General features: G+C 41.7%; 1 protein-coding gene and 1 long non-coding RNA gene across 24 annotated transcripts in view; one reads left to right on the top strand and one right to left on the bottom strand.

Annotated features, from left to right (window-relative positions):
* Positions 1–27,004, bottom strand: part of DTNB (dystrobrevin beta) — a 306,511-nt gene that overhangs the window by 44,101 nt on the left and 235,406 nt on the right. For all 22 annotated transcript variants that reach the window (XR_010117241.1, XR_010117242.1, XR_010117243.1 and 19 more), the window contains 3 exons: positions 13,759–13,844; positions 12,742–12,855; positions 7,389–7,485 (listed from right to left, as the gene is read on the bottom strand). Coding sequence is in view for 17 of the 22 variants with exons in the window: in XM_055253828.2 (XP_055109803.2) it covers positions 7,389–7,485; positions 12,742–12,855; positions 13,759–13,844 (297 nt within the window). In the remaining 5 variants the exon portion in view is untranslated. The remainder of the gene's footprint in view (positions 1–7,388; positions 7,486–12,741; positions 12,856–13,758; positions 13,845–27,004) is intronic.
* On the top strand, positions 648–22,105 carry LOC129468375 (uncharacterized). 2 transcript variants are annotated; one of them, XR_008652631.2, is made up of 5 exons: positions 648–1,134; positions 7,321–7,544; positions 18,796–19,009; positions 20,483–20,557; positions 20,650–22,105. It is a non-coding gene; the product is annotated as an uncharacterized lncRNA (long non-coding RNA). The 2 variants fall into 2 exon arrangements; XR_008652632.2 differs by lacking the exon at positions 18,796–19,009 and having other exon boundaries at positions 658–1,134.

Below are 27,004 nucleotides of genomic sequence, written 5' to 3'. Positions count from 1 at the left end.
CCCACTGCTCTCATCACTTCCCAACTAGCAATTCTGCCCACGACAGGTTCTTTTCTTATTTGGTCCCCTCTCCTTACATGTTGGAAACATGTTCCAAACATGTTGGAACTGTACCCCCGTCTACTTGCTTTCAGGCACAGTCTTTTGTTTTTTTTTTTCAGTGAGTCCCATACATACCCAATTCCCCCAATAAACTGGAAACTGTTTGGAGATCCTGAAAGGTCATTCAAAAAAGAATTCTTGACCTCAGTTTTTCATTAATTCAATACAGGTTTATTTAGTACCTCTTATGCAGAAAGCACTGGAAACATAAAGAACTGGTCTCTGTCATCTAAATTTATCTATCTATCATCTATCTATCTATCTATCTATCTATCTATCTATCTATCTAATCTATCTATCTATCGAGACAGAGTTAGAGTTTCACTCTTGTTGCCCAGGATGGAGTGCAGTGGTGCGATATGGGCTCACTGCAACCTCCACCTCCGGGTTCAAACGATTCTCCTGCCTCAGCCTCCGGAGTAGCTGGGATTACAAGCATGTGTCACTATGCCCGGCTAATTTTGTATTTTTAGTAGAGATGGGGTTTCACCATGTTGGTCAGGCTGGTCTCTAACTCCTGACCTCAGGTGATCTGCCTACCTTGGCCTCCCAAAGTGTTGGGATTACAGGCGTGAACCACCGCACCTGGCCGGTCTCTGTCTTTTAGAACCTTATGGTGATGGAACATAGAGCAGGCACTTGCTGGCTATTAGCTGACTGCCCAAATGAATGCACTATCAGACACTGTAGGAAAAAGGATAAAGAGAACACTTTCAAGTTTCTCTTTCTTCAGTTCTTTGTTACTCATCTACTCTGTCTTTTAATGGGTCTCTTCCGCTTCCTCTTTCTGTGCCTCACCATGGGTCACTGTGTTCAGGGAGACTCAGCTCTTTGGCCTACTATGTAAATCTAAAAGCTGTGCAATGGTTCTATTTAAATTGGACCAATCCGTGCAGCCAGTTTTTACTGAACATGTATGTGCCTAGGAAGTCTTAGGAATGGGTAAGTGCTCCTGCTCCCACACAGTCTACAGACCTGGGTGCAATGGTGAGAAAGACCTCAGTAAAGCAAAGGAATTACGAAAGGGAGAGGGTGAGTAAACACTTGGAGAACATAATTTTTATTACTGCAAGGGACAGACAGGGACTAGAAATAAATGGGCACCGAGAAATCTCTTAAGGAGACTCCCAACTCAGCACAGGAAGGTGCTCTTCACAATCAAAGCCAGATGCTGGATGCCTGACCAAAGCCAAACTCACAGGAGCCCAGGCACAGAGCACTGAACATTGGCTCTGGCAGTGGGAAGGATTTAGAGCGCTTCTGCTTTTGCACCTGCTTTGCAGTTAGGAAGCAAGCTCTCTTCCTTGCCAGACTTCCCTTTGGGGCAGGACACTTTTCTTATATTCATGAGGCAAGGCAAACAGTCATAGGACAGTTATTAAACAATTATAAAATGTGTTTTCATTGCTGGCACTGTGTTGAAGTGGAAAGTGCGATGGTTGGGGAGGATGGGGCAATCCTAACAGGCTGAAATTGTATCCGAGGTCAGAAGACCAGTATGTAATTTCTTAGAACTGTTTCTAAGACTTCTCCCTACTTTCAGTTTTCTCCAGGTTTGGTATTAAAGAGAACACTGCTGGGGCTCAACAGAATAGGGAAATTTCAGAAAGCAATGTTTCATACTTGGACATCTGGTGATTGCAATTTAAGTTTGTCAGAAGAGAAACCATAATTTGCAGTAGATATCTATCAGGTTAGGCTGGGGACAGTGGGCAGGGCAGCGCTTCCAGGACTTACAGGCCTTCCATGTGGCCTGGTATTGGGGAGAGAGTGGACTTTGGCATAGTGTTATTTAGGATAGTGTTGTATAATTTAAACTCACAAAACTTATTCAGATAAAGCCTTTAAGGCTCTGTCAACACAGTAAACAGGTCAGATCCCAGGTCTGAGAACCTCTGTGTTATCAACTAGTCAGCTGGGGTCACTAAATATTGACTGATGACAAGGGATAGAGCCAACGTGATTTAAAAGGGGGTAATACCTTAATTATAAAGTGTAAACTTAGAACTACTTATGTCACCTAAAAACATGTGAGTCTCTTCCACATGAACGAGTTCTGGCAAGGTGGCCAAAGCAATGGCATAGCCACTGCAGTCATTTACACAAAAATTTACACTCAAACTAGATAAGCATTTGCAAATGAGGTTGAAATTCAAAACTGCAGAATTCATCTGGTAAATGAGTTTCTTTTTTTCTTCTTCTTTTTTTTTTTTTTTTTTAGATGGAGTCTCACTGTGTCGCCCAGGCTGGAGTGCAATGGCACAATCTTGGCTCACTGTGACCTCCGCCTCCTGGGTTCAAGTGATTCCCCTGCCTCGGCCTCCTGAGTACCTGGGATTATAGGTGTGCACCACCACATCTGGCTAATTTTTGTATTTTTAGTAGAGGTGGGATTTCACCATGTTGGCCAGGCTGGTCTTGACCTCAGGTGATCCACCCGCCTCGGCCTCCCAAAGTGTTGGGATTACAGGCATGAGCCACCGCACCTGGCCTGGTAAATGAGTTTCAAAAGCAATATCAGACAAATGGAAAATGAAGTAGAACATAGATTAGAAACACCAACATATAAACACTTCTAGATTAAATAGGAAGTTTTTTTGAGGCCAGCAATTAATTAATACTCATTAATCAGGTAAAAAGTATAAGGGAAAGATATGTAGAGAAACATGAATGCCTGTTAGTCTACATTATGTCATTAAAAAGAATAAAGGGTGGCTCACACCTGTAATCCAAGCACTTTGGGAGGCCAAGGTGGGTGGATAACCTGAGCTCAGGAGTTGGAGACCAGCCTGGCCAACATGGTGAAACCTGTCTACTAAAAAATACAAAAATCAGCTGGTTTTGGTGGCAGGTGTCTGTAATCCCAACTACTCAGGAGATTGAGGCAGGAGGCAGGAGACTTACTTGAATCTGGGAGGCAGAGGTTGCAGGGAGCCAAGATTGTGCCACTGCACCCCAGCCTGGGCAACAGAGTGAGACTCCATCTCAGACAAAAAACAAAAAACAAAGAAGGAGGGTCCTTGATACTCCTTGATTGATCAGGGATTGAGTCTAGTCACCACGATATGCCAAATACCTAATGTGACACTTAGGAACTCAATAGATTTTTGTTAAAGAAACAAAAAAAATTAATTTTAACCCTGCTTTATTCCAAAAAAGGATTAAGATTTTTGTTGAATGAATTAACAATGATGTCACTTCTTATGTATGCTTCTTTAAATTATCATTTCAGATAGAAGATAAAGCACATAATAGTTTCCTGGCGCAGTAGAATGAAAGAACTCTCTGTGGCATGAAAATTTACTGTGTGATGTATTTTAATTTATGAGTATCCCAGACCATGTGGCCTGATTGTCCATTTGACTAGATGCTTCCGGCTATTTTATGAGAGAATTAAATGCTAGCATACTGAACATCAATAAAAGCAGACAACCCTTTTAAATTAAAATTAGGATTTTCTTTTTTTTTTCTTGCTCTGTCGCCCAGGCTGGGGTGCAGTGGTGTGATCTTGGCTCACTGCAACCTCTGCCTCCTGGGTTCAAGTGATTCTCCTGTCTCAGCCTCCCAAGTAGCTGGGATTACAGGCGTGCACCACCATGCTTGGGTAATTTTTGTATTTTTGGTAGAGATGGGGCTTCACCACTTTGGCCAGGCTGGTCTCAAACTCCTGGCCTCAGGTGATCCACCCACCTCGGCCTTCCAAAGTGCCGGGACTGCAGGTGTGCGCCACTGCACCTGGCCTAAAATTGGGATTCTAAAGGGTACTTTTATGGGTTGATGAATATATATTTCTAATAGTAGGAAAACACTGAAATTTTCATAGAAGTCAGTAATTCCTGTGTGTGACCTTTTAGGTATGCATATAATACAAAAATTAAGATTTACGTGGTAATTCTTTTAGGAAGCTGGACACTAAAGGCATGAGATTTTCGACTATGAATTCTAGCCAATGGATAGAAAGACAACATTCCTGGATTTGTGTTTGCAAATTCTTCCTCCCAGTCTGAATTGCCTTAGCCTGTCAGATGGGTAAATGATATTTAAGAACCTGGCAGGGGATCCTACAGGGGCAGCAGTGTCCTGCTTATTTTACTGAAATTACAGCTGCAAATATAAAGAAACTCGGGGTTTGGGAGTAGAGTTGTGGGCATTAGCTCATTCTGCTTAGCCCTTGAATACAAGCATCAGCGGTACACTAGAAGGCCACAGTGGCATGCATGGGGCTTGGGGTCAGTAGTTCTGGGGATCACTAAGACAATCCAACTGAAAGGCAATGGTACAAGGTTACTTAGGGGAGATGCACTCTGGCTTCACTTCAGTTTACATAAACCTTTTGCCTTTTACAAAAATCACATTGGGGCACTGGGACTTTCCCATCTACGCTTGGGTAATATTTGAAAACGTCTTTCTGAAAAGGGAGATGTGACACAGGGAAGAGGTGAGTGGATCCCCTATTTTTTTTTTTTTTTTGAGACTGAGTCTCACTCTGTGACCCTGGCTGGAGTGCAGTGGTGCAACTTCTGCTCACTGCAGCCTCCACCTCCTGGGTTTAAGCGATTCTCCCGCCTCAGCCTCCTGAGTAGCTAGGATTACAGGCATGTGCCACCACGCCTGGCTAATTTTTGTATTTTTAGTAGAGATGGGGTTTTGCCATGTCAACCAGGCTGAACTCCTGGCCTCAAGTGATCCACCCACCTTGGCCTCCCAAAGTGCTGGTATTACAGGTGTTAGCCACTGCGCCCGACTGGATACCCTAGTATCTCCCGTCCCACAGGTGTACTAACTCCATGGGAGCAGGGCTTTTAAAGCCCCATGAGGCTGCAGATGTTACACAGGCCATATATGTTTAAGTACATCCCTGCTGTTTAGAGTGAGGGGCTAGGTTGCTTAGCTGGGTATCTGACAACTATTAGAGGGATTTAGGCCACATTTTTACATAAGATTTTCTTTAAATAAGACCCATTTAGACACAAAATATTTCTGAGGAAAAATCCTGCTAACAGGGTTAATGTAGAAACATATCTGTGCAAAACAACCCAAATACTCAGGGCCAAAGCTAGGGGGAAACAACAACAACCACCACCACCACCACCACCAACACCACCAACAACTCAGCTCATAACAAAACAGTAATTGTCTTGAGCAAGTCAAAATTCAGTTTAAAACACAAATGCTACATTTATCCAAGTTGCTAATGCCCACTAGCTTCATTACTAAGAGACTGACTTAGAATGCAGAAGTTGGAGAAAGTCTCTAAACTGATACTCTCTTGGGCTACCACTCCTGGGGTTAAGATCCTTGTCACTTCGGGCCTGGAGGATGACATTAGTCTCCTATTATCCTTTAGTTTCTCCCCGTTCTAACTTGTCCTGTCTATCTTCCTAAACTGTTATTTTTAAAACCTCCAATGACTCCCTTTTATCACAAGATTAAATTCACTCCTGTCATCTGGCTTTGGGGGCACTCTACACTTTGTGATTTTCCCTGGCTGTTAACTCGGTATCATACTACAAAATGCAGTGGGTTCTCAGCATCGCTGGGCAGGACCTGAGAAAGTAATAGCAGGAGCAAGTATCCTGGTATTGCTGCTATGTAACCAGGTAGATATTTCTGTTCGATGCCAATAAAATTGTCCAGGGGGAGGGCATTCAAATGCCAAGCATGCCTTTCTTTGCTCAGGGGTACAGTGGTTGTAATATAGCTTTCAACAAGGATAGACTTCATGTGCCTGTAGTCCTAGCCACTCAGGAGGCTGAGGAAGGAGGATCCCTTGGACCCAGCTCAAGCAAGGTTACAGTGAGCTATGATCACACCACAAGATAGACCTGACCTATTATGAATGTATTTAGTTCCCCAGTATCCCAAACCTACAGCTAATATGCTATCTTACTCCTAATATAGTAAAGTTACTGATTAGAATGGTTTAATTAGGTTGGTTTGTGTGATGGTTATTTTTGTGTCGACTTTACCAGATTAAAGGATAGTCAGATAGCTGGTAAAACATAATTTCTGGGTGTGTCTGTGAGGGTGTTTCCAAAAGAGATTGGCATTTGAATCATTAGACTGAAAAACGATCTGCCTTCACCAACATGGGCAGCATCATCCAATCCACTGAGGGCTTGGATAGAAGAAATCTCTTGGGTGTAGCTCTAGTTTGTACACTTTAATTATTGTACAATTTCATGGTATAAATAGACTATAACTTCACAATCCATTCTACTGCTGATGATAATTTGGATTAGTTCCAATGTTTGACTACTGTGAATAGTCAATGCCCTCAGACATGTGAGCTCCCCAGGTTCTTGGGCCTTTGGACTCTGGGGCTTAAAATCAGCAACCCAACACCACCCATCTCCCAACCCACCACCCAGATTGGGAGTCACACCATCAGTTCCCCTGGTTCTCAGCCCTTCAGAGGCAGACTGAATGACACCACCAGCTTTCTTGGTTCTCCAGGATGCAGATAGCATTAACATGAGACTCCTTTACCTCCATGACTGTGTGAGCCAATTCCCATAATAAATCCCCTCTTAGATACCTTTATATATATTCTACTGGTCCAATTTTTCTGCAGAACCCTAATACAGTGGTCTCTGTACTACCTATTGAAATAGGACACTTAATATTTGTTAAGTATTTAAATGGAATATTTGAAAACTTGTCTTAACAGAAACCTTAAGGCCAGGAGCAATGGCTCACGCCTGTAATCCCAGCACTTTGGGAGGCTGAAGTGGGTGGATCACCTAAGGTCAGAGTTTGAGACCAGCTTGGCCAACATGGCAAAACCCCATCTCTACCAAAAATACAAAAAAATTAGCCGGGTGTGGTGGTGGGCACCTGTAATCCCAACTACTCAGGAGGCCGAGGCAGGAGAATTACTTGAACCTGGGAGGCAGAGGTTCCAGTGAGTCAACATTGCGCAACTGCACTCCAGCCTGGGTGACAGAGTGAGACTCCATCTCAAAACAAACAAACAAACACAAAGTAGTTGAGAAATATTATTCATTTTTACATAGCTAATATCCTATTTATAAACATTCTTATTTATTCATAAAAGCAACTGCTCGAGACGTTATCCTATTTCCAGTTACTAATTTTTTAATAATCTGGCTTTGCACTAATTTAGATGACTTTTATACCCAATTAGGCTAAATTTATCTGAAAACTGATTCTAGGCTAAAGTCAAGCCTTTAGCCTCATCCTATTCTGACATCACAGGGAGGCAGCAGCTGAGGCTGTGGTGGGAGAAGAATGACAAGAACTGAGCGTGGGCCACAGGCTCTTACCTTTAGCAACTTCATCAGCTCTTCTAGCTGGACCATCAGCTCCCGCCTGCTCTCCTGCAGGGCCGACATCCTCTGCTCCAGTTCATCCTTCCTTTGCCTATCCAAGAGGAGAAGCCCATCAGATAAAGAAACCCTCAAAGATGGATCTAAGGCCAGGTAAAATGGATTTCAGACCTGATCCTGCTACTTACCAGTTATGAGACTCTGAGCAAGTCATTTAGCATCCAATACCTCATAAAATGGTGATAATGTCTGTTTTGCCTACTTTCCTGGACTGTTCTGAGAATAATAGGTAAAAGTGCTTTGGAAAGTTTACATGACTATATAAAGGTACTATTCATATTACCAGAGTGAATTAATGATGAAAAAACTCTTTAGAAAGTCAATGCCTTTTGAAAAACATATAAAATTAGCCCAAATTTAGATTAATAGTAGAGAAACCATATTAAACTGCTCAGAGAAAACACGGTTCGGTAGTAAGTACTTTCGGCACTAGACAGATTCAAGAAGGGTGACAGATCAGGACGGCTCCCTGTGTCTAAGAACAGTGGCTTTTCCTTGAGGATAGATTTTATGCCATCTACTCTAGCTCAGTATGTCCAAAACCAGACTTAAGACTTTTCTCCCTAAATGGTTTTCTTGTCTCTGTCTCTTTTTTTTTCCTTGTCTCTGTCTCTTTTCCCTGTCTCTGCTGTTTTTCCTTCCAGGTGTTATGGCTGAAAAACTCAGTCCTCTTTGTTACTTTCTTCTTTATATCCTATATTCAATCAATAACTCAATTCAGATCATTCTTTCTTGGAAAATTTATGTGCCTATCTTTCTATTCCCATTTCTCTCACTTTATCTAAGCACTCCTTACCTCGAGCATGAAACAGTCTCCTTGTGTGATTAATCCTGCTTTTTTTTTTTTTTGTGATGGAGTCTCACTCTGTTGCCCAGGCTGGAGTGCAGTGGTACGATCTTGGCTCAACCGCAACCTCCGCCTCCCCGGTTCAAGTGATTCTGCTGCCTCAGCCTCCTAAATAGCTGTGATTACAGGCATCGCCAACATGCCCAGCTAATTTTTGTATTTTTAGTAGAGATGGAGGTTCACCATGTTGGCCAGGCTGGTCTCGAACTCCTGACCTCAAGTGATCCACCCGCCTCAGCCTCCCAAAGTGCTGGGATTACAGTCGTGAGCCACCGCACCTGGCTCTTTCATCTTTTATGGTGAGGAAAAAGCAGTGGAATAAAAGTGAACAGCCTCAAAGTTGAGTATCAGCCCCAGTATTTACCAAATATGCAACCTTAGACAAGTCACTTGGCCTCAGTTTTCTCTCCTCTACAAGGGGACTAGTAACAGCAACAATATTCTGAGGATCATATAAGGTAATAAATATGAGAGTGTTCTATGAACTTTAAACCGCTGCTCAAAGCAAAGCTATGTTTATTTCATCATCCCATAATGATCTCAACAGAATTTCTAGCATCACTGACCCTTGCCTGCACAATCTAGACCTACGCTGTCTATCACAGTAGCCACTAGCCACGCATGACTACTGAGCCCCTGAAACATGGCTAGGCTGAATTGAGATGCACAGCAATTGTAACATACACACTGGAATTCAAAGACTTAGTGCAGGAAAAAGCAAAATATCTTGATCATGTTTTAATACTGACTACATGTTGAAAGGATAATATTTTGAAAATATCAGGTTAAGTAACATATAGTATTAAAATTAATGACACCTATTACTTTTTGGTTTTTCAATGAGGCTGTTAGAAAATTTTTAATTACATATGTGGCCTGCATTTCTATTGGATAGTGCAGCTCTAGATCCCATCTACATTCCTATCCTTAGCACCGCACCTCCTATTTTATGCCCTTTGTATCTGGACCTCCAGCTTATGGTTCATTTTTCCTAAGTGGGCTCCATCATTTTATAACTCACCTCTCTTCTCTTCCAAATCTTATTCATTCCTTAATGTCTGACCCAACATCACTGTCAGGAAGCTGCTCCTGATCACTTAAGCAGGGACTGCTTGATTAAGCACTACAGTAATTAGTGCTCCTCAGTGGTACTTAATTTACTTTACTGCTGCCATTCCTATCATGATGTAAAATCCTTGAGGTCAGAGGATGGGCCTTACTCATCTTTGCATGTATTGAAAGATTAAGAAAATATCATGCATCCAGTATCGCCTAATTAACATCTACTGAACTTACGAAAACCATGATTTGAAACTCTCCAAGGGCTTCCAATGACCTAACAATTAAGACTTTCTAGAATCTGATCTCAATTGCCTGGCTAATTGTAGCTCCTATCACTGGCACTCTAAAGATTGATGTAATGAATGATTGAAAAGAAATTCTTAGTTCCAAGACTCTTTCCCTTTTCTGAAATGTGCCATAATTATTTGGGGGAATCATGCTGAACCCCAACCGCACTTCCAATCTGAAATGTTTTGTCCTACATTCCATCCAAATCATTATCTACTTTTCATGGTCTACCTCAACTTCTACCACCTCCATGGGTCCGAATGCTTCCAGAGGAAAATTAGACACACAAAGGTGGTAGAGAATAAATATAGATATAATACCTGTATTACATAGGTATTATATATGTAAAAATCTTGTGTGCATATATACACTATATTATATATATATTTCTCTACACAGATTTCTTATCCATACTGTTTATTGACATTGCACAATATTATTTAACTGACTACCAAATTATTTTATGTTTTGTTCCAAAACCAGATTATAAGTTTTTAGGAAGGACTCATTGTCTTCTAGTCTTCATACTCCCTAAATTTCCAGCGCAGTAGACCCTCGAGAAGAAGGATCTACTCATTCAGTGTTCTAGGAAGACTTCCTCCCCTGCACTCCTGAGCCGGGATGTGATATTCTTCATCTGTACTGTGTGTGACCAAACAATTATGGTATAAGCTGAACATGAATGAGCTACAGCTACATCCAACCACACAGAACGATCCTAAAGGCTAATATGGTGGGGGTAGGGGGTGGAGAGGGAAGTCCTCTGGGACTATCCCCACCCGATTAGTATAATATTTCTATTAAGCTTAGAAAACAAAAAGCAAAACTAAACAGTTTATTACATAGGATAGTGATAATGCGACAATATTGTTTTAAACACAAGGTAATGATAAACCAAATTCTGGATAGGCGTTCACCCAGTGGGGAAGGTGGAGGCAAGGAAATGGGGTAAGGGAGAGGTACTTCTATGGATGGCATTGTTTTAATCATATATGAGTTCTCAAATAGGATGTAGGTTCATAAGTATTCATTTGACTATTATGCTTCATGTATGTTTGTCACACACACATTTGTCATACATTTTATTGTAAGCAACATACCATTAAAAACAATAATAAAGGAAGAAAAGGCAACCCTGGTGGTCAAGGCTCATAGCCACTCACCCTATCGGTGAAGTTGTCTACCTTGTTTTATTATACTAGCTGGGTGCTGGCAGTCCCTGGCCTCATATATAGTGATCAAAACCAGATGGATGTCAGATACCTACAAGTGAATCCAGCCCTTTATGTGTCTTCTGATAAGCAAAAGTTCTTAATATTAATGTAGATGGATTTACCAACTTCTTCTTTCATGGTAATTCTGAGATACTACTTTCTATTCCAAAATCCTGAAGACATTCTCCTACTTTCTTCTAGAATTTTTTTTTTTTTTTTGAGACGGAGTTTTGCTCTTGTTGCCCAGGCTGGAGTGCAATGGCGTGATCTCGGCTCACTGCAACCTCCGCCTCCCAGGTTCAAGCAATTCTCCTGCCTCAGCCTCCGGAGTCTTCTAGAAGTTTTAAAGTTCTGTATTCATGTTGAATCCATCTGGTGTCGGTTTTTGTAATTAGTGTGAGGCAGAAGACCACTATGCTTTGTACACAGGCATAAAAAATTGTCCCAGCACACTTTAAAATAGTCCCTCCTTTCTTCAGTGATATAGGAACTGCTTTTGAGGTTAAATACTTTCTGATTTCTCCACCTTCAGACCCTTGTTGGTCTCAGATTACATTTCTGCTTCTTGCTATCCTATGTGACATTCCTGGACTCAGCCCTGCTACTACATCTAAGATATTTTTCAGATCCTTCCAGCTTAACTGAGCACTTTCAGCAATCCCAGTTTCAGCAACAGTTCGACTCAGGATGACAGGCCTTTTTGCTTTTCTAGATATAAAACCAGGCACTAGACAACAGGTGCATCTTATGCCAACAGCCTAGACTTACACTCTGCCCAAGTCAGCAGCATTTGTGCTCTCATCTTCTCTAGTACGACACCAGCTGTACTAACACCCCAGACGTGCAGCAGTGAACCACAGAGCCACCCAAATCTCAGCCTAACTACATTGAGAAACTAAAATAAATGTTTAGGAGAACGAAAATCTCTATACATCTAATGATTTTTTTTCACCTGCACAGTTTAAATTCTTTATGACTCTACTATGACAACTTTTACTGATGATATAAATCTAAACAGTAGAATATCTACAGAAAACAATAATCTCCATTCTCTGGGAAAAGAAACAAGAGGCTACACAGAATCCTGATGACAGCAAATTAAAAATCAACCTAAACAGAAAGAACCCACTATTTGAAAATCTAGAAATCTGGTGAGAAGTCACTAAATGTAGTTTCCATAATGTCTTAACTTACAGAAGAGTGCATACACACACACACACACACACACACACACACTCCCCTTTCTAAGGCTCATAGGCAATAAGACCCTAATAATGGATCCGATTACTTCTGTGAAGACCTCCCCATTCCCTCCAAAACAGCATCAAATATGGTGGTGACGCTGCTCTCTATTCCCATTCTCATCCTATGTCCTTAGTTTCCTGATTCTTGAGATACTTTGTTTAGAAGCCATGGTGCAAGGGTTTCATGTCTCAGAGATGTGCACAGGAAGCATCCTTCTCCTTCGGCAGAGCCCTGCACTGACTGTAAAGTGCCAGGAGAATATACTCAAAGGAAAGGCAAAGCATTCTTCCCGCCAAGTGTCTCTAAAGTCAGACAAATTAGCAAGATAAGAGAGGGACTGCAGCACAGTGGTCTTCTTAAAGCAATCACAGAAGTATAAACAGTGCCCTGCTGGTCCTGGAGCTAGGAGACTGCTATTTACCAAGTTCTGTGATAATGGCTGACATTTTTAGAGTGATTTCTAATGGAACCCAGACATCTGAAGCAGTAACTGAATGGGTGAACTCTTCAGTGGTTTGCTCTCACAGGATTGTTTATACTGAACAACAGATTCTACCCTACTCCTTTGGTCTCCTCAGATAAGTTCCATCCATAGTAGATTGCATGTGGCAAGTGGTAGAGTGTCCCTACTCACCTCAGCAGCCGCAGCTCTGCGAGCAGCGTGGGGTTCTGCTGTGCCTTCTCAGGGGTGGGCTGGGAGGCCTGCTCGTGTTCCAGGCGGAGACGCTGAATCTCCTGCAGGATCTCTCTAGAGAGGACGGGTGAATGGAAAGGGGCTGCACAGTGCTTCTCACTCATGCTCCGTCTTTCCCTACTACAAGTTTTCAACTCTAGCAGTGCCTCCTCTACCAATCTTGTCCTGATTGCTTCCAAATGGCCAAGAGGTGAAATGGACACCTTCTCAATACTGCTTCACCTGACATTTCCTCAACAAAGCAATCTTTTGTGGTGGAAAAAGTCATAAAAATACTTTTCTCAAGGACCTGAAAAATCTCCAAGAAAGGAAAATTACAGCCAGAATACTTTATTTACTCTGTTCCACTCAGGGAGGAGGAAAAAGGAACTCCTTGCAATCTGCTGATGCAGGTCCTGTGCTGACTTCCGTTAATCCTTCCCCGCCGCTTCCTTCTCCCTGTCCCCTATGCCCCAGTAGACAGCTGTGTTGCCTCTATCTATGCCTGTTACCTTAGGTCAGGTCTCCATGTCCTGGCTTCTACCTTTCAGTACATAATGGTGTGCTGTCTGCTCTCTGTGCCGTTAAATGCCATTTTTTTTTTTTTTTTAAGGAGAGACCAGACAGTCCTACATAGCATAATGGGTCAGGACAAGATGACTAGATACAGCAAAATGCTGCTGGGAAGCAGAGTGGAAAACGCAATTGTGAGCGGGGGTCACACGGATGGGTGGGAGGAGGCCCTGCTAAAAGGAATCCCTCGAGGGCAGGTGAGCAGAGCTGTGGACTACCAGAATCAACAGCATGCAGACACAAATCAGTGTCCAGGGCATTCCCTGGACTTGGACTAGCCTAGGTTCACTGAGGCAAGGTCTTCCTTGGCGGTCAAAAGCCACCTAGTATCCAAGGAAAATGAGAATCAGATACGCACATGATAATCCTGGACTCTGGAAGTGGGCTCAGCCTCTGCGTTCTTACCTGTTTTTGTTTTCCAGTTCTGCAATAAGCTGTCTTTGTTGTTTGTTGGCATCAAAGTTAAAGCTCAAGTCAGTGGGAGGACGAGTCTAAAGTGGGGAAGTGGGGAGAAAGTTTTTTTTTTTTTCTGATCCAAATATACCCAGAGGTCTAGATTGACTGATTTTTAAAAAACAGATTTTTGACATATAATTTACATATCATAAATCCACCCGTTTTAAGTATACAGTTCAATGAGTCTTAGTAAATTTAAACAGTTGTGCAACCAATCACCACATTCCAGTTTTAGAACATTTTTCATCACCGCAAAAAATTCCCTCATGCCAGTTTGTCACCAGTTGCCACTCCCACCCCCAACCTCAGGCAGCCATGCATCTGCTTTCTGTCTATAGTTCTGCCTTTTCTAGAAACTTCATATAAACACATAGTCTTTGGTTTCTGGCTTCCACTTAGCATAATGTTTTTGGGGTTAATTCATGCTTTTCCATGAACTAGTAGTTCCTTTTTTTTTTGAGATAAGGTCTTGCTCTATCACACAGGCTGGTATGCAGGATGCAGCGGCATGATCACAGCTCACTGCAGTCTTGGAACTCCTGGGCTCTCACCTTGGCCTCTGAGTAGATGGGACTAAAGGCACATGCCACCGTGCCTGGCCTAGTGTTTCCTTCTTTTTTATTGCTGTGTAGTATTCTATTGTTTCCAGCTTTTGGTTATTACAAATGAAGCTGCTATGAACTTTCATTCACAAGTATTTGTCTATGTATGTTTTCATTTCTCTTGGCTAAACACCTAGGAGTAAAATTGCTGAATTATATGATAACTATAATTAACATCTGAGGAACTCCCAAACTCCTTTCTAAAGTGGCTGTACCATTTTACAATTGCATTAATGAGATTTCCAGTTTCTCTACATCTTCACCAACACCTATTGTTTTATTTGCTTTTTATTTTTTATTTACTTATTACTTTGTTCTTTTAACCATCCTAGTAGGTATCAAGTTCCGAATAGAAAGTTTTTTAAAAATTAAGATATAATTTTCCTACCATAAAATCCACTTTTTAAAAGCATATAATTCAGTAACTTTTTATTTTTTGAGACAGAGTCTCACTCTGTCACCAGGCTGGAGTGCAATGGCATGATCTTAGTTCAGTGCAACCTCTACCTCCTGAGTTCAAGCAATTCTCCTGCCTCAGCCTCCTGAGTAGCTAGGACTACAGGTGTGCACCACCACACTCAGCTAATTTTTTTGTATTTTTAGTAGAGACAGGGTTTCACCACATTGGCCAAGCTGGTCTCAAAACTCCTGACCTCAAATAATCCACCCACCTTGGCCTCCCAAAGTCCTGGGATTACAGGTGTGAGCCACCAGGCTTAGCCCAATTCAGTAGTTTTTAATGTATTTATGAGGTTGTGAAGCCAACACCACTAATTCCAGAATATTTTCACCACCCCAAAAAGAAACAGCATCACATCAAAAAGAAACAGCATACTCATAAGTAGTCATTTCCCATCCCCCTTCCCTTGCCCCTGACCTCCATTATCCGTCTCTATGGATTTGCCTATTGTGGATATTTCATATAAATGGAGCCATACAATATCGACCTTTTATGTCTATCTTCTTTCACTTAGCAAAATGTTTTTAAGGTTAACCCATGTTGTAGCACATATCAGTACTTCATTCCCTTTTATAGCTGAATAATATTCCATTATATGGATATACCACTTTTTGTTTACCCATTCAACAGTTGATGAAGGTTTGGGTTGTTACCACTTTTTAGCTGTTTTGAATGGTGCTGCTTTGAGCATGTATGTTGAGATATGTTGTTATTTCTCTTAGGTATGTACCTAGGAATGGAATTACTGGGTCAAATGGTAACTGCCTTTTGAGAAACTGCCAAACTGTTTTCCAAAGTGGCTGCATTATTTTACATTCCTGCCAGCAATCTATCAAGGTTCTATTTTTTCCACGTCATCCTAATGGGTATGAAGTGGTATCTCATTGTAAGGCAATTTGTATTTCCCAAATGACTAGTATGTTGAGCATACTTTCATGTGCTTACTGGCCATTTGTATATGTTTTGTGGAGAAATTATGTGGTTGTGATTTGCACATCCACCATATTTCTGACCCTTAACTCCTTTAAGAATATGGTAGCCAGGCTGGGTGCGGTGGCTCACGCCTGTAATCCCAGCACTTTGGGAAGCCGGGGTGGGAGGATCACGAGGTCAGGAGTTTAAGACCAGCCTGGCCAACATAGTGAAACCTCGTCTCTACTAAAAATACAAAAATTAGCCGGGTGTGGTGGAGGGTGCCTGTAATCTCAGCTACTTGGGAGGCTGAGGCAGGAGAATTGCTTGAACCTGGGAGGTGGTGGTTGCAGTGAGCCGAGATTGTGCCACTGCACTCCAGCCTGGGTGACAGAGCAAGACTCCATCTGGGGAAAAAAGAAAAAAAAAAAAGAATACGGTAGCCAATGAACACGACTAGGTGTTGGCTCCCTTTTATTGATTAACCAGAAAGGCAGCTCTCACTGAGGGCTCCATGATGACCCTGCTTCACTCTGTACACTCTTGGCTCTGCCTGAAACATGTTCTACCATGAAGACTTTGTTTCCTGTCTAGAGCTTGAAGATTCAGTAAGTCTTTTCTTTTTTTTTTTTTTTTTTTTGAGACGGAGTCTTTCTCTGTCCCCCAGGCTGGAGTGCAGTGGTGCGATCTCGGCTCACTGCAACCTCCATCTCCTGGGTTCACGCCATTCTCCTGCCTCAGCCTCCCGAGTAGCTGGGACTAGAGGCGCCCACCACCACGCCCGGCTAATTTTTTGTATTTTTAGTAGAGACGGGGTTTCACCGTGTTAGCCAGGATGGTCTCGATCTCCTGACCTCGTGATCCGCCCGCCTCGGCCTCCCAAAGTGCTGGGATTACAGGCTTGAGCCACCGCGCCTGGCCTCAGTAAGTCTTTTCATGTGGCAGTTTCTAAATAAACAAGGGCAAAATAGCATAGCAAATCTGGGTAAGAGGCTTTTTACCAAATTATCAAGTATTTTTCTTTTTTAAAAGAAAAAAAAAACCAAGATGATTTTTCTTCCTCCAGAGAAGCATGGACTGGCAGCCTACCGAGTAAATTTTCTATATTGCAGTCAGTCTTGTGGGAGCCTGAGTTGAGTCTCAGAAAAGTAGCTTGCTTGAGACTGAGGCTGACTGTGAAGAACAGGTTTCTAATTCCTGAAAACTGGAGCTAAAAGTAACAGCTGCTTAATAGAGTGAGACTAGGGAAAATTATGGGTCAGGAGGTAAGCTCTGAAAGAAATTTGCTTCATATGATGATGAAAAGAAGCCCTGTGGCACTTCTCTGGAAGTATCTAGAGAAGCTTTCTGGTTTTGAGTAGCTGCAAAGCCAAGGGATCTTCCACAGAGGAGGTTAATACAGGAATCAAGTCATTATCAATAGAGATTCCTAATCAGGTAAGACTGGTTGGCTCCAAGAAGCACTGTAATGCAAATATAAAGAAGTAGGGGTGGAGGAAGGTTCCAAACCTGAGGCAGCAGTTCCCCTAGGGGCAGCTGGTGTCCCGGTAGGACTCCTCAGTGGTGAGTGTCCAGTGATGGCTTATCTCACTCAATCAAACTTTAAATACAGTCAAGTATACATCAAATAACAGAAACTTAGAACTTTTATCTATGTACTTTTTTTTTTTTTTTTTTTTGAGACAGAATCTTGCTGTGTCGCCCAGGCTGGAGTGTAGTGGCATGATCTCGGTTCACTGCAGCCTCTGCCTCCTGGGTTCAAGCGATTTTCCTGCCTCAGCCTCCTGAGTAGCTGGGATTACCAGCAGGTGCCACCATGCCTGGCTAATTTTTGTGTTTTAAGTAGGGACAGGGTTTCACCATGTTAGCCAGGCTGGTCTCGAACTCCTGACCTCGAGTGATCTGCTCACCTCGGCCTTCCCAAGTGCTGGGGTTACAGGCGTAAGCCACCGCACTCAGCTTTTATTTACGATCTTAAACACCATAGTGCTCATTAAGAAGAAAAAAAAGGCCAAGTCTCTTCCTAAAATGCCTTCAGGACACTGAAGGGAAAAAGACAGGAATTATTTCATAACAACATAGGAGACTTTGTTGATCCAGTTCATAAAGACATAGGATGCTTTGGCCAGAGAGACATGAAGATGATTTCTTTCAAAAAATAAGTAGTTCATACATTTATTCAACAGATACTTCCTGAGCTCCTACTATGTGCCAGGCACTGCTCTAACAGTTAGGGATGTTCTGGTGAATAGCCCCACCCCCATGGAGCTCAGATTACACTGGGAGAAAAATAAGAAACCCCAAAAATAAATATAGACATCAGTAGGGATAATGCAATAAAGAAATGCAGGGTAAGGAAACAGTGAACCGGGACAGAAAATTCTTTTTAAATGAGGTGGTGATGAAAGGGCTCTCAGATACTCAATGAAATGAGGAAGCCAACCAGGTGAAGGTCTGAGGGAAGGGCCTGCGGGGCAGAAAGAAGGGCAAATGCAAGGCCCTGCAGCTGCTTGGGCTTGGGGTGTTCAGATGAGCGCTGACGGAGGGAAGGAAGCTGTGGTAAGAGCGAGGCACTGGGAGATGAAGGGTCTAGACGAGGGGTATCCAATCTTTTGGCTTCCCTGGGCCACACTGGAAGAACTGTGTCTTGGGCCACACACAAAAAAACTAATGATAGCTGATGAGCTAAAAATAAATAAATAAATCACAAAAAAACTCATAATGTTTTAAGAAAATGTACAAATTTTTGTTGGGCCACATTCAAAGCCATCCTGGGTTGCATGCAGCCCACAGGCCACGGGTTGGACAAGCTTGGTCTAGACCATACAGGGCCTCTGAGCCATGGAGAGGAGTTTCCATTTCATTCTGAATGTGGTGTGAAGCCACTGGAGGATTCTGGGCAGGGGAATATGAAATTTGATTATATGTGTTAAAAACACTGTTCTATATTTACATAAATAAGTGGCTGAGTAATTTAATACATGGGGAATAACAGACAAATTTCCCATACAGAAGAATTCCAAATAAGGTATGGACATACTCTGCCCTCAAGGAAGTGAAGCCTAACTCCCCATTCCTTAAGAGAAGCCTGTGCATAGTGACTTCCTTCCAAAGAGTCTGTGTGGAAAGGAAAAGGAATAACTTTATGTTGGAGAAACCTGACGAACACTGCCACGGCCAGGTGATCAAGGTCAGCATCAACAGTGACGACTCATGTTGATAGCAGGTACCTCTTGATACACCATGATGAAAATGGCACTTTAACTTTTCCTTCCCCAAACCCATAACCCCAGTTCTAATCAAGAGATAAACATCGGACAAATTACAGTTATTAGACAGTCTACATCTGACTAGCACTCCTAAAAATTGTCAAGGTCATCAAAAACAAGGAAAGTCAGAGAAACTGTCACAGCTAAGAGGAGCCTAAGATGACATGACAACTAAATGTAATGTATCCTGGATGGAACAGTAGAAGGACATTAGGTAAAAACTTAGAAAATATGAATAAAGTATGGACTTTAGTTAATAACAATGTATCAATATTGCTTCATTAATTGCAATGAATGTACCATACTAATTTAAGATATTAATAATAGGGGAAATTTGGCTGGGTTGCTCACTCCTGTAATCCCAGCACTCTGGGAGACAGAGGTGGGAGGTCATTTGAGGCCAGGAGTTCGAGACCAGCCTGGGCAACACGGCAAAACCCCTACTCTACAAAAAATACAAAAAAATTAACCAGGCTTGGTGGTGCATACCTGTAGTCCCAGCTACTAGGTGGCTGAGGTGGGAGGATTGCTTAAGCTTGGGAGGTCGAGGCTGCAGTGAGCTGAGATCACATCACTGCACTCCAGCCTGGGTGACAGAGTGAGACCCTGTCTCAAAATAATAATAATAGGGGAAACTGGGTGTAGATTATAGGGAACTCTCTGCACTATCTTTGAAACTTTTCTGTAAAACTTTTAAAATAAAGTTTAAAAAATAAACATTGCTTTGGCTACTCAGTGGACAATTTAGTGTAGTAGGAGAGGAATGAAAGTAGGGAGACAAATGAGTAATCCTAGCTTTGCTACTTTCTGGCTGCGCAACACTGAGTTATTTTACTATACCTCTATTTTCTTGTCTATAAAATGGGAACATTTAGTGAAAGTGATGTGGAGAGGATTTAATGATATAATGTAGGAGGCAGCACAATGCTCTACAAATGCTGATAGTTATAACTCAAAATAAAATTGTATCTAGTAAACTTATTATACACCTCTTATGTGTAAATCTAGCAAGTAGCAAAGACAGAATTCTAAGTAACTGAAGATAAACACTGCAAAGCTTACTCGTAAGGAGGACACATGGTTCTGGGGTTTAATAAAATTCTAGAATCTTGGTAGTCAAAGCATTACGTTCACACCACTAAAACTCAAGGAAGTTCCCAGGTCCAATGAGCAACTCAGGGGTTGTAGCATCTAGAGCAAAAGATGCCCAGAAAAAAAACTAAAGCTGAAGGCCTCTTAGCTGATCTCTACTTAGTGAGCATAGCAGGTATACTGGAAGGGTCTCGACTTCCTGTGGAAAACACAGTTTGCGTGCTTAACAAGACTCATCTGTTCCTCACTGGAACAAATGCACTTGCAATTATGTCATCTAATTAAATAACAAATAAACCAATGAGATATGAGGATGAAAAGAGGGTTTCTATTTCTAGGAAAACCAAGTTGAATGAGTTGGAGACTCCATAGAGAAGAGCTTCGAGAATAAAATGGCACTGACTTAGCTGAAGGTAAGGCAGCTGTAAAGATTTGGAAAAATTATAAAGAGAAATTTCGTACTCTTGCATCGTAAGAGTTATTAAGTTCTCATTTCATTGTAAAGGATTGAAAAAGGAAGCTGAACTTGCAACATGTGAGAACATTTTGTGCAAAGGAGACAACCTGGAGCTCCAGAGGATCTATACTCAATGAATGGGCTTGGTCCTACATCCAAATATACATGAGGACATACAGAGAAATGTTAAAGTATATAGCTATCATTTTTATGGTTCCCTATTTTAACTTATTTAAAAATGCAGTAACAGTATTTTTAACATAGGCAAAAGGAGAGAAAATAATGTATTTCCATATACTCAAACTAGGTTAAACAGTTACAAAGATTTTTGACACATTTGCTTCATCTATCCCATATTTTCTCTCTCAAGTATTTTTTTTTTTTTTTGAGACGGAGTCTCGCTCTGTCGCCCAGGCTGGAGTGCAGTGGCGCAATCTCGGCTCACTGCAAGCTCCGCCTCCCGGGTTCACGCCATTCTCCTGCCTCAGCCTCTCCGAGTAGCTGGGACTACAGGCGCCCGCCACCATGCCCGGCTAATTTTTTGTATTTTTTAGTAAAGACGGGGTTTCACCGTGGTCTCGATCTCCTGATCTCGTGATCTGCCCGCCTCGGCCTCCCAAAGTGCTGGGATTACAAGCGTGAGCCACCGCGCACGACCCTCTCTCAAGTATTTTAATGCAAATTCTTGAAAACAATTCACCCCTACAGACATCAGCAGACATCTCCAGAAATATTTTAAGTCAGCTTTCGATTGCTGACCAACCTGTGGTACAGGTAACACGACTTCTACTGGGCACCAAGTCATTCACCTACAGGCCTACCTTTCCTCTCTCTGCTTCAATCCATAAGACCTCAAGGCAAATAAACTGATTCCTGGATCCTAAGTAGTTCCTGGTTCACGTGGAAGGACATCTCTGAAGCTTCAACTCAGTGATTTACTTCCCCAAACCTATTCCTTTCATCCTTAAAATGAAACCACCTGTGTAACAACCCGATTCTTTGAACGTTTTCTGGGAGTCCAGAGCAAGCCTAAACTTTCGGTGAACATCCTGAGGCAATCTGTATTGAACCAGGTTTACTCCAAAAACCCAGTTGGGGCCATTTCCCAAGGAGCTCAGAACAACCCGAGGAATGGATTCATGGGCTGTCCTAAAGTAGCTTTACTCACAGCTATCAGAGAGAATTCACTTGCTTCTAGGCCCTTGGATTGCTTTAATTCTTTCAATTTTCTTTTGTTCAACAACATAAAAAATATATTCTACTTATTGCAATTTTTACATGTCACATTCTGAATATTATCCTGTACCAGTGGCTTCTCGGTTGTTATATAACTTGTTTGGTAAAGTTATGCTGACAGCTTTAATGAGGCGATGTCATGTGATGCATGAATTTCCTCTGGTGCTGAATGTGGGCATTAGCAACTCAGTATCGTGTATTAGGGCAGTGGAGAATCAGGGTGTATCTAATAAATTCCTTCATGGAGGTCTCATGTCATTAAGTAGAATTTGCTCTTTCAAGAAGTTTCTTGATCACCTCTGAAGTAATAAACAAAACACTTAACAGGGTCTTAACAAAAACTTACAAACTGAAAAGTTCCAAACCTGTATCAAATTCAAAGCCAGGGTTGTTTTCAATCAGAGAAACCTGAATCCTAAGGAAGAACCAGAAATATTTTTTTCAAAGACACTCAGGTATCACAGGCATTCCTAAGTTGTGAAATGAAAATAAGGTTTCCTAGAAAGTTAGGATAGAGATGGTATTTAATCTGCATTCTGGCTAGGAAGATGATGACATGCACCTTTTCAACTTTTCCCTAAACAGATTTTTTTTTTTTCCTCTTAACTTATTCCAGACCAAACAGGTTTCAAAAATCAAGAAAACTTCAGGGTTCAGATTTTTGAACCTTTAATAAGCCCAGAGATTTGGCTTGTATTTGGCAAGCTCGCCTAAAGTCTCAACATCTAGTCTTTTCTAGTTCAAGGTGAGCTAATGAGAGCCTAATAAAGTGCAAAACATGGCCTGAAAGAGTAAAGTACAGGTCCTTTGCCAAGAGGCAGATTACAGAGAGGAATCTGATAGATTAACAGAGAAACTAAAATTATTGCCTCATGCCCTTTATCTAAAACTAATGGTTTTCAACTAAGGGTCACATCTAACATGCCAGGTGACTCTGGCTTATCCCTAGTCCAGAAATGTTTCTCTTGGTCAGTGGTTATCAAACTCGGCCACGCACTCCAATCACCTAGAGGGATTTTTAAACCCCCAGTGCTCAGGCTGTATCATCCAAGACCAATTAAATCGATTTCTGCAACTGGGCTCAGGCAGCAGTAGTTTCAAAAACTTCTCAGGTGATTTCAATGTGCATCCAAGGTCGATGCGCTGCTCTAAGAATCAGAGTTCTTGTCAAAACAGACAGAACTGGGTCATTGTAGAACATCTCCTGCACATTTTTGTTGTTTTAAGAAAAAAACCAATTTACTTAGCACCAAATACCAAAAACATTGGTTATGTAAGTCAAAAACATTGGTAGTGCATATCTGACTGTAAGTATGGAAAGTGATCCCAGAAGGGTATTTAAAGGGTACCACATTCACAACTAAAGTCACATAACCCTGTGTTTGAATCTCAAGTCTAGCTGAGGAACCTTGGGCAAGATGATTTAACCTTGCTCTGCCTCGGTTTCCTTTTTTGTAAAGTCACACTGGGAATCAACCTTCAGAGTTGCTGTTAGAACCAGAGGTAACAGTTCGAAAATATCCAGCACAGGGTTATAAATACAGATGGCTCTCAAAATGGTAGCTGTTATTTCTCATTCTGTTATTAGGTCAAAGCAGTCAGGCAGGGTAATATCTGGAGGAAAAAGACTTCTCAAATGCCACAGACGTATAAGCTGAATGAGTTTAGGAGACAAAAGGTGAGAGATCATCTAAAAATTAAACAATAATCAACGACCTAACAATGAATGTTACTGTTAGGTTGAGTGGATGGAGGTGTTAAGGCCAGAGCAACGAAAGGCAAAAAAGTTAGGGATCAGAGGACCACATTATAAAAGTTAAAGCTCTGTATTTAAGAATGCAGCCTCCAGAGTGGGATCCATTTACTATTACATGCGAATAAGGTGTTGAGGTCCCTTTAGTCCTTGGAAGGACAAGGTGCCTCTAACTTCCTGTCACAGGAGCATTCTCTCAGGTTCAGGTGGACTCACAGAGCTCCATCATCTTAATGAGATGAGACACATCTGAAAAATACAGGATAATAAATAATACCCCTTTGAGTCAAACTGGGCAAATTTTATAAAACCAAGGGATGCCGACACAGTCAGCAAACGGTAATCCAGTAGCATGCGTTTCTGGAGCCTCCTAAAAAGAGCCCGGAGACTCCTATCTGTATGAATGTGGCAAGATGAGTTCCAAAGAGATGCACCTGGTATCAGCTAGGCTTTCTTTATATTCCAGGGGCAGCCTGCCCATCACCCAAACTGCCCTAGACTACCCAGAGGGCTGTGGATTGTCACCCTCTCTCTCAAAAATCCAATCTGCTGTTGAAGGCAGTGATTCTCAACCTCACCGTAAATCAGAAGGCTGGGAGTTTTCTTTTTTCCAATCTGATTCAAAAAATCTGAGGCAAAGCCAAGGATCTATATATTTTTAAAATACTTCATACATGATTACAACATGTAGGGAGGTTTGGGGCCATTAAATGTGTGCGAAACATCATAGCAGACTATCGGTCTTTAATTATAATAGGCCATGAGGATATTTCTGAATGCTGCATGCTTGGAGCAGCTGACAAGGTGACGGGGCTGTGCAGCCTGGGATCTGAAAGAAAGCTGCTCAGAAATGTTTAAGTGTGAGGTAGCATGACAATGGGTGATGGTTTCCCCTTTGTTTCACCTTTCTTCCAAGTTTTCCATAATGTGTTTTAAATTTTTTATAAAGGAAAAAAAAACCCTTAAAGGTGAACAAAACATCTGATTACATCTTGGTGACGTTTGTGATGACACTTTAAGAATTTGCTATTACGACTACAATTTACCACACATTATAGTTTTGTTTTTAAAGAGGAATTTAGGGCCGAGCACGGTGGCTCACGCCTGTAATCCTGGCACTTTGGGAGGCTGAGGTGGGTGGATCACCTGAGGTCAGGAGTTCAAGACCAGCCTGGCCAACATGGTGAAACCCTGTCTCTATTAAAAAAATACAAAAAATTAGCCAGGTGTGGTGGCAGGCGCCTGTAATTCCAGCTACTCAGGAGGCTGAGACAGGAGAATTTCTTGAACCCGGGAGGCGGAGGTTGCAGCGAGCTGAGATTGTGCCACTGCACTCCAGCCTGGGCAACAGAGTGAGACTCCATCTCAAAAAAAAAAAAAAAAAAAAAAGAAATGTAGGCATGTAGGCACTTCAGGAAAACAACAAAAAAATTCTCTCTCCTGGCTCATATAAGCAAAGTGAAATGTCTTTCTTCGAAGGTCGGCCCGCAGAGGTTTCTGCAGCCCCGCTCCCCCTCTAGGGAGAAGTTATGGCACGGATGCTGAAGCATGCTACAGGGCACACTGCTGGCTGCTCAAATTATTTAACAATGTGGAAGAAGGTCTTTGAAAAAAATCAATACAAAGCCTATCTGGCAGGTTATAAATAAATTCTTTCGAGCACTACACCCACTTTATGCAAAGCACTTGTATCAGTGTGAGATTAGAGGATTAGGAGTTTCTGTATAACAGAACCCTAGTCAAGAAGAATCCTTCTTGAGTGGCTCAATAGTTATGAGATAACTACACTCTGCAAAATAAACCCAAGATGAAAGGGCCCAAACATATCAGTATTCATTCTAACAACGATCATTTCCAGAAGAATTAAAGAATTGGCATCAGAAACTATCAGGTGTAAAGAGACTTATCTTGTTTGCAGTAAGGGAGTACTGAAATCTTTTCAAGGTCAAATGGCTTTGGGGCTTTTATTTACAACATTTTAAAAGTACTATGTAAACTCAGTAAGACTATATAACGGCATAAAATATACTTAATTTTTAAAATCAACCATAGCACAGCCCATCTCAACAAGTTTATTTATACATTTTAATTTCTAAAATACCTAGAGCAGTTGTGACTGACTGAGGGCATGTCTGAGGTTTAATCAAATAGCACTTTTCTGTTTCTCAGGCTTTTTCTTCTATTCTGTTCCCTTTCACTAACTAACCTTTAGAGTTGTAATGTTAGAGTCAGATACATGAGCTGACATTAGATTTTCAAGGAAAGGATTTTGAAATCTAAACAAACCCAAAGGGATAAGTTACTTTTTGGGGGAGAAACAAAGCAAGAATTCCTATTTGCAGCTTTCGTAACTCTATTTCCCTATGAAGAAGTAAACATAAATTGGTACGCATTTCCAAAATGGATGTACTCGTTTGTTTAATATGGTCCTGCATGAGCTGGCCTGCCTGACTTCATTCCAGCATTGTTCTCTGCATTCTAGCCACAATGCCAACTTTCAGGTCATGCGACCTCCAGCCTCAGGGCCTTTACATATGCCGAAATACCCCACTGGGCATACGCTTCATTCTCTTTACCTGGTTAATGCCTGGACACTCTTGTTGTTTTGGCTTCAGCTCATTCCTCCTTCCATCTCACTCTTTGCATCTAGGTTTAATTCCTTATCTCCTAAATTATAACCTCCGGTAGTTAAATCTTAGTAGTTAGGAGACAGGACACTATCCCTGTCCCAGCTTGGCCACTTAGCACACCATGTGACCCTGGGTATTTTTTTTTTTTTTTAATCTCTCTGAGGCTTAGTTTCCTCAACAAGAATGTTTTGAATAATAAACTAGCTAATACATGCAAAGCACTTAGAATAATGACTGGCGCAAAGTAAATATTCAATAAATACTAGCTATTAGTATTATTCTTTTAGGATGAATCTTACTGTGACCTTTCTCTGTCCTTGTGAGAAAGGGTCTTTATTTCTCCTTTTGACAGTTCATTTAGTTCCTTTTGGTATATCATTCAACTGTCTTTTTTAATAAGGAAAATTCTACAGGTTTTTTCACAAACACTGGTAACATTGAATGTAATCAGCCACTTTATCTATTTATTTTTGAGACAGGGTCTTTCTGTGTTGCCCAGCCTGGAGTGTAGTGGCATGATCACAGTTCACTGCAACCTTGAACTTCTGGGCTCAAGCAATTCTCCCACGTCAACCTCCCAAGTAGCTGTGACTACAGGCACATGCCACCACACCTGGCTATTTTTTTTTTTTTTTTAACTTTTCATCTTTTAGTAGAGATGAAGTCTCACTATGTTGCTGAGGCTGGTCTTGAACTCCTGGGCTCAAGCGATCCGCCCACCTTGGCCTCCCAAAGTGTTGGGATTACAGGTGTGAGCCACTGTATCTGGCTTTGTTTTTAAAAG

The sequence above is a fragment of the Symphalangus syndactylus genome, chromosome 18, assembly GCF_028878055.3.
Source record: "Symphalangus syndactylus isolate Jambi chromosome 18, NHGRI_mSymSyn1-v2.1_pri, whole genome shotgun sequence".
NCBI classification, from domain to species: domain Eukaryota; kingdom Metazoa; phylum Chordata; class Mammalia; order Primates; family Hylobatidae; genus Symphalangus; species Symphalangus syndactylus.
This window is presented reverse-complemented; position numbering and strand designations above follow the sequence as displayed.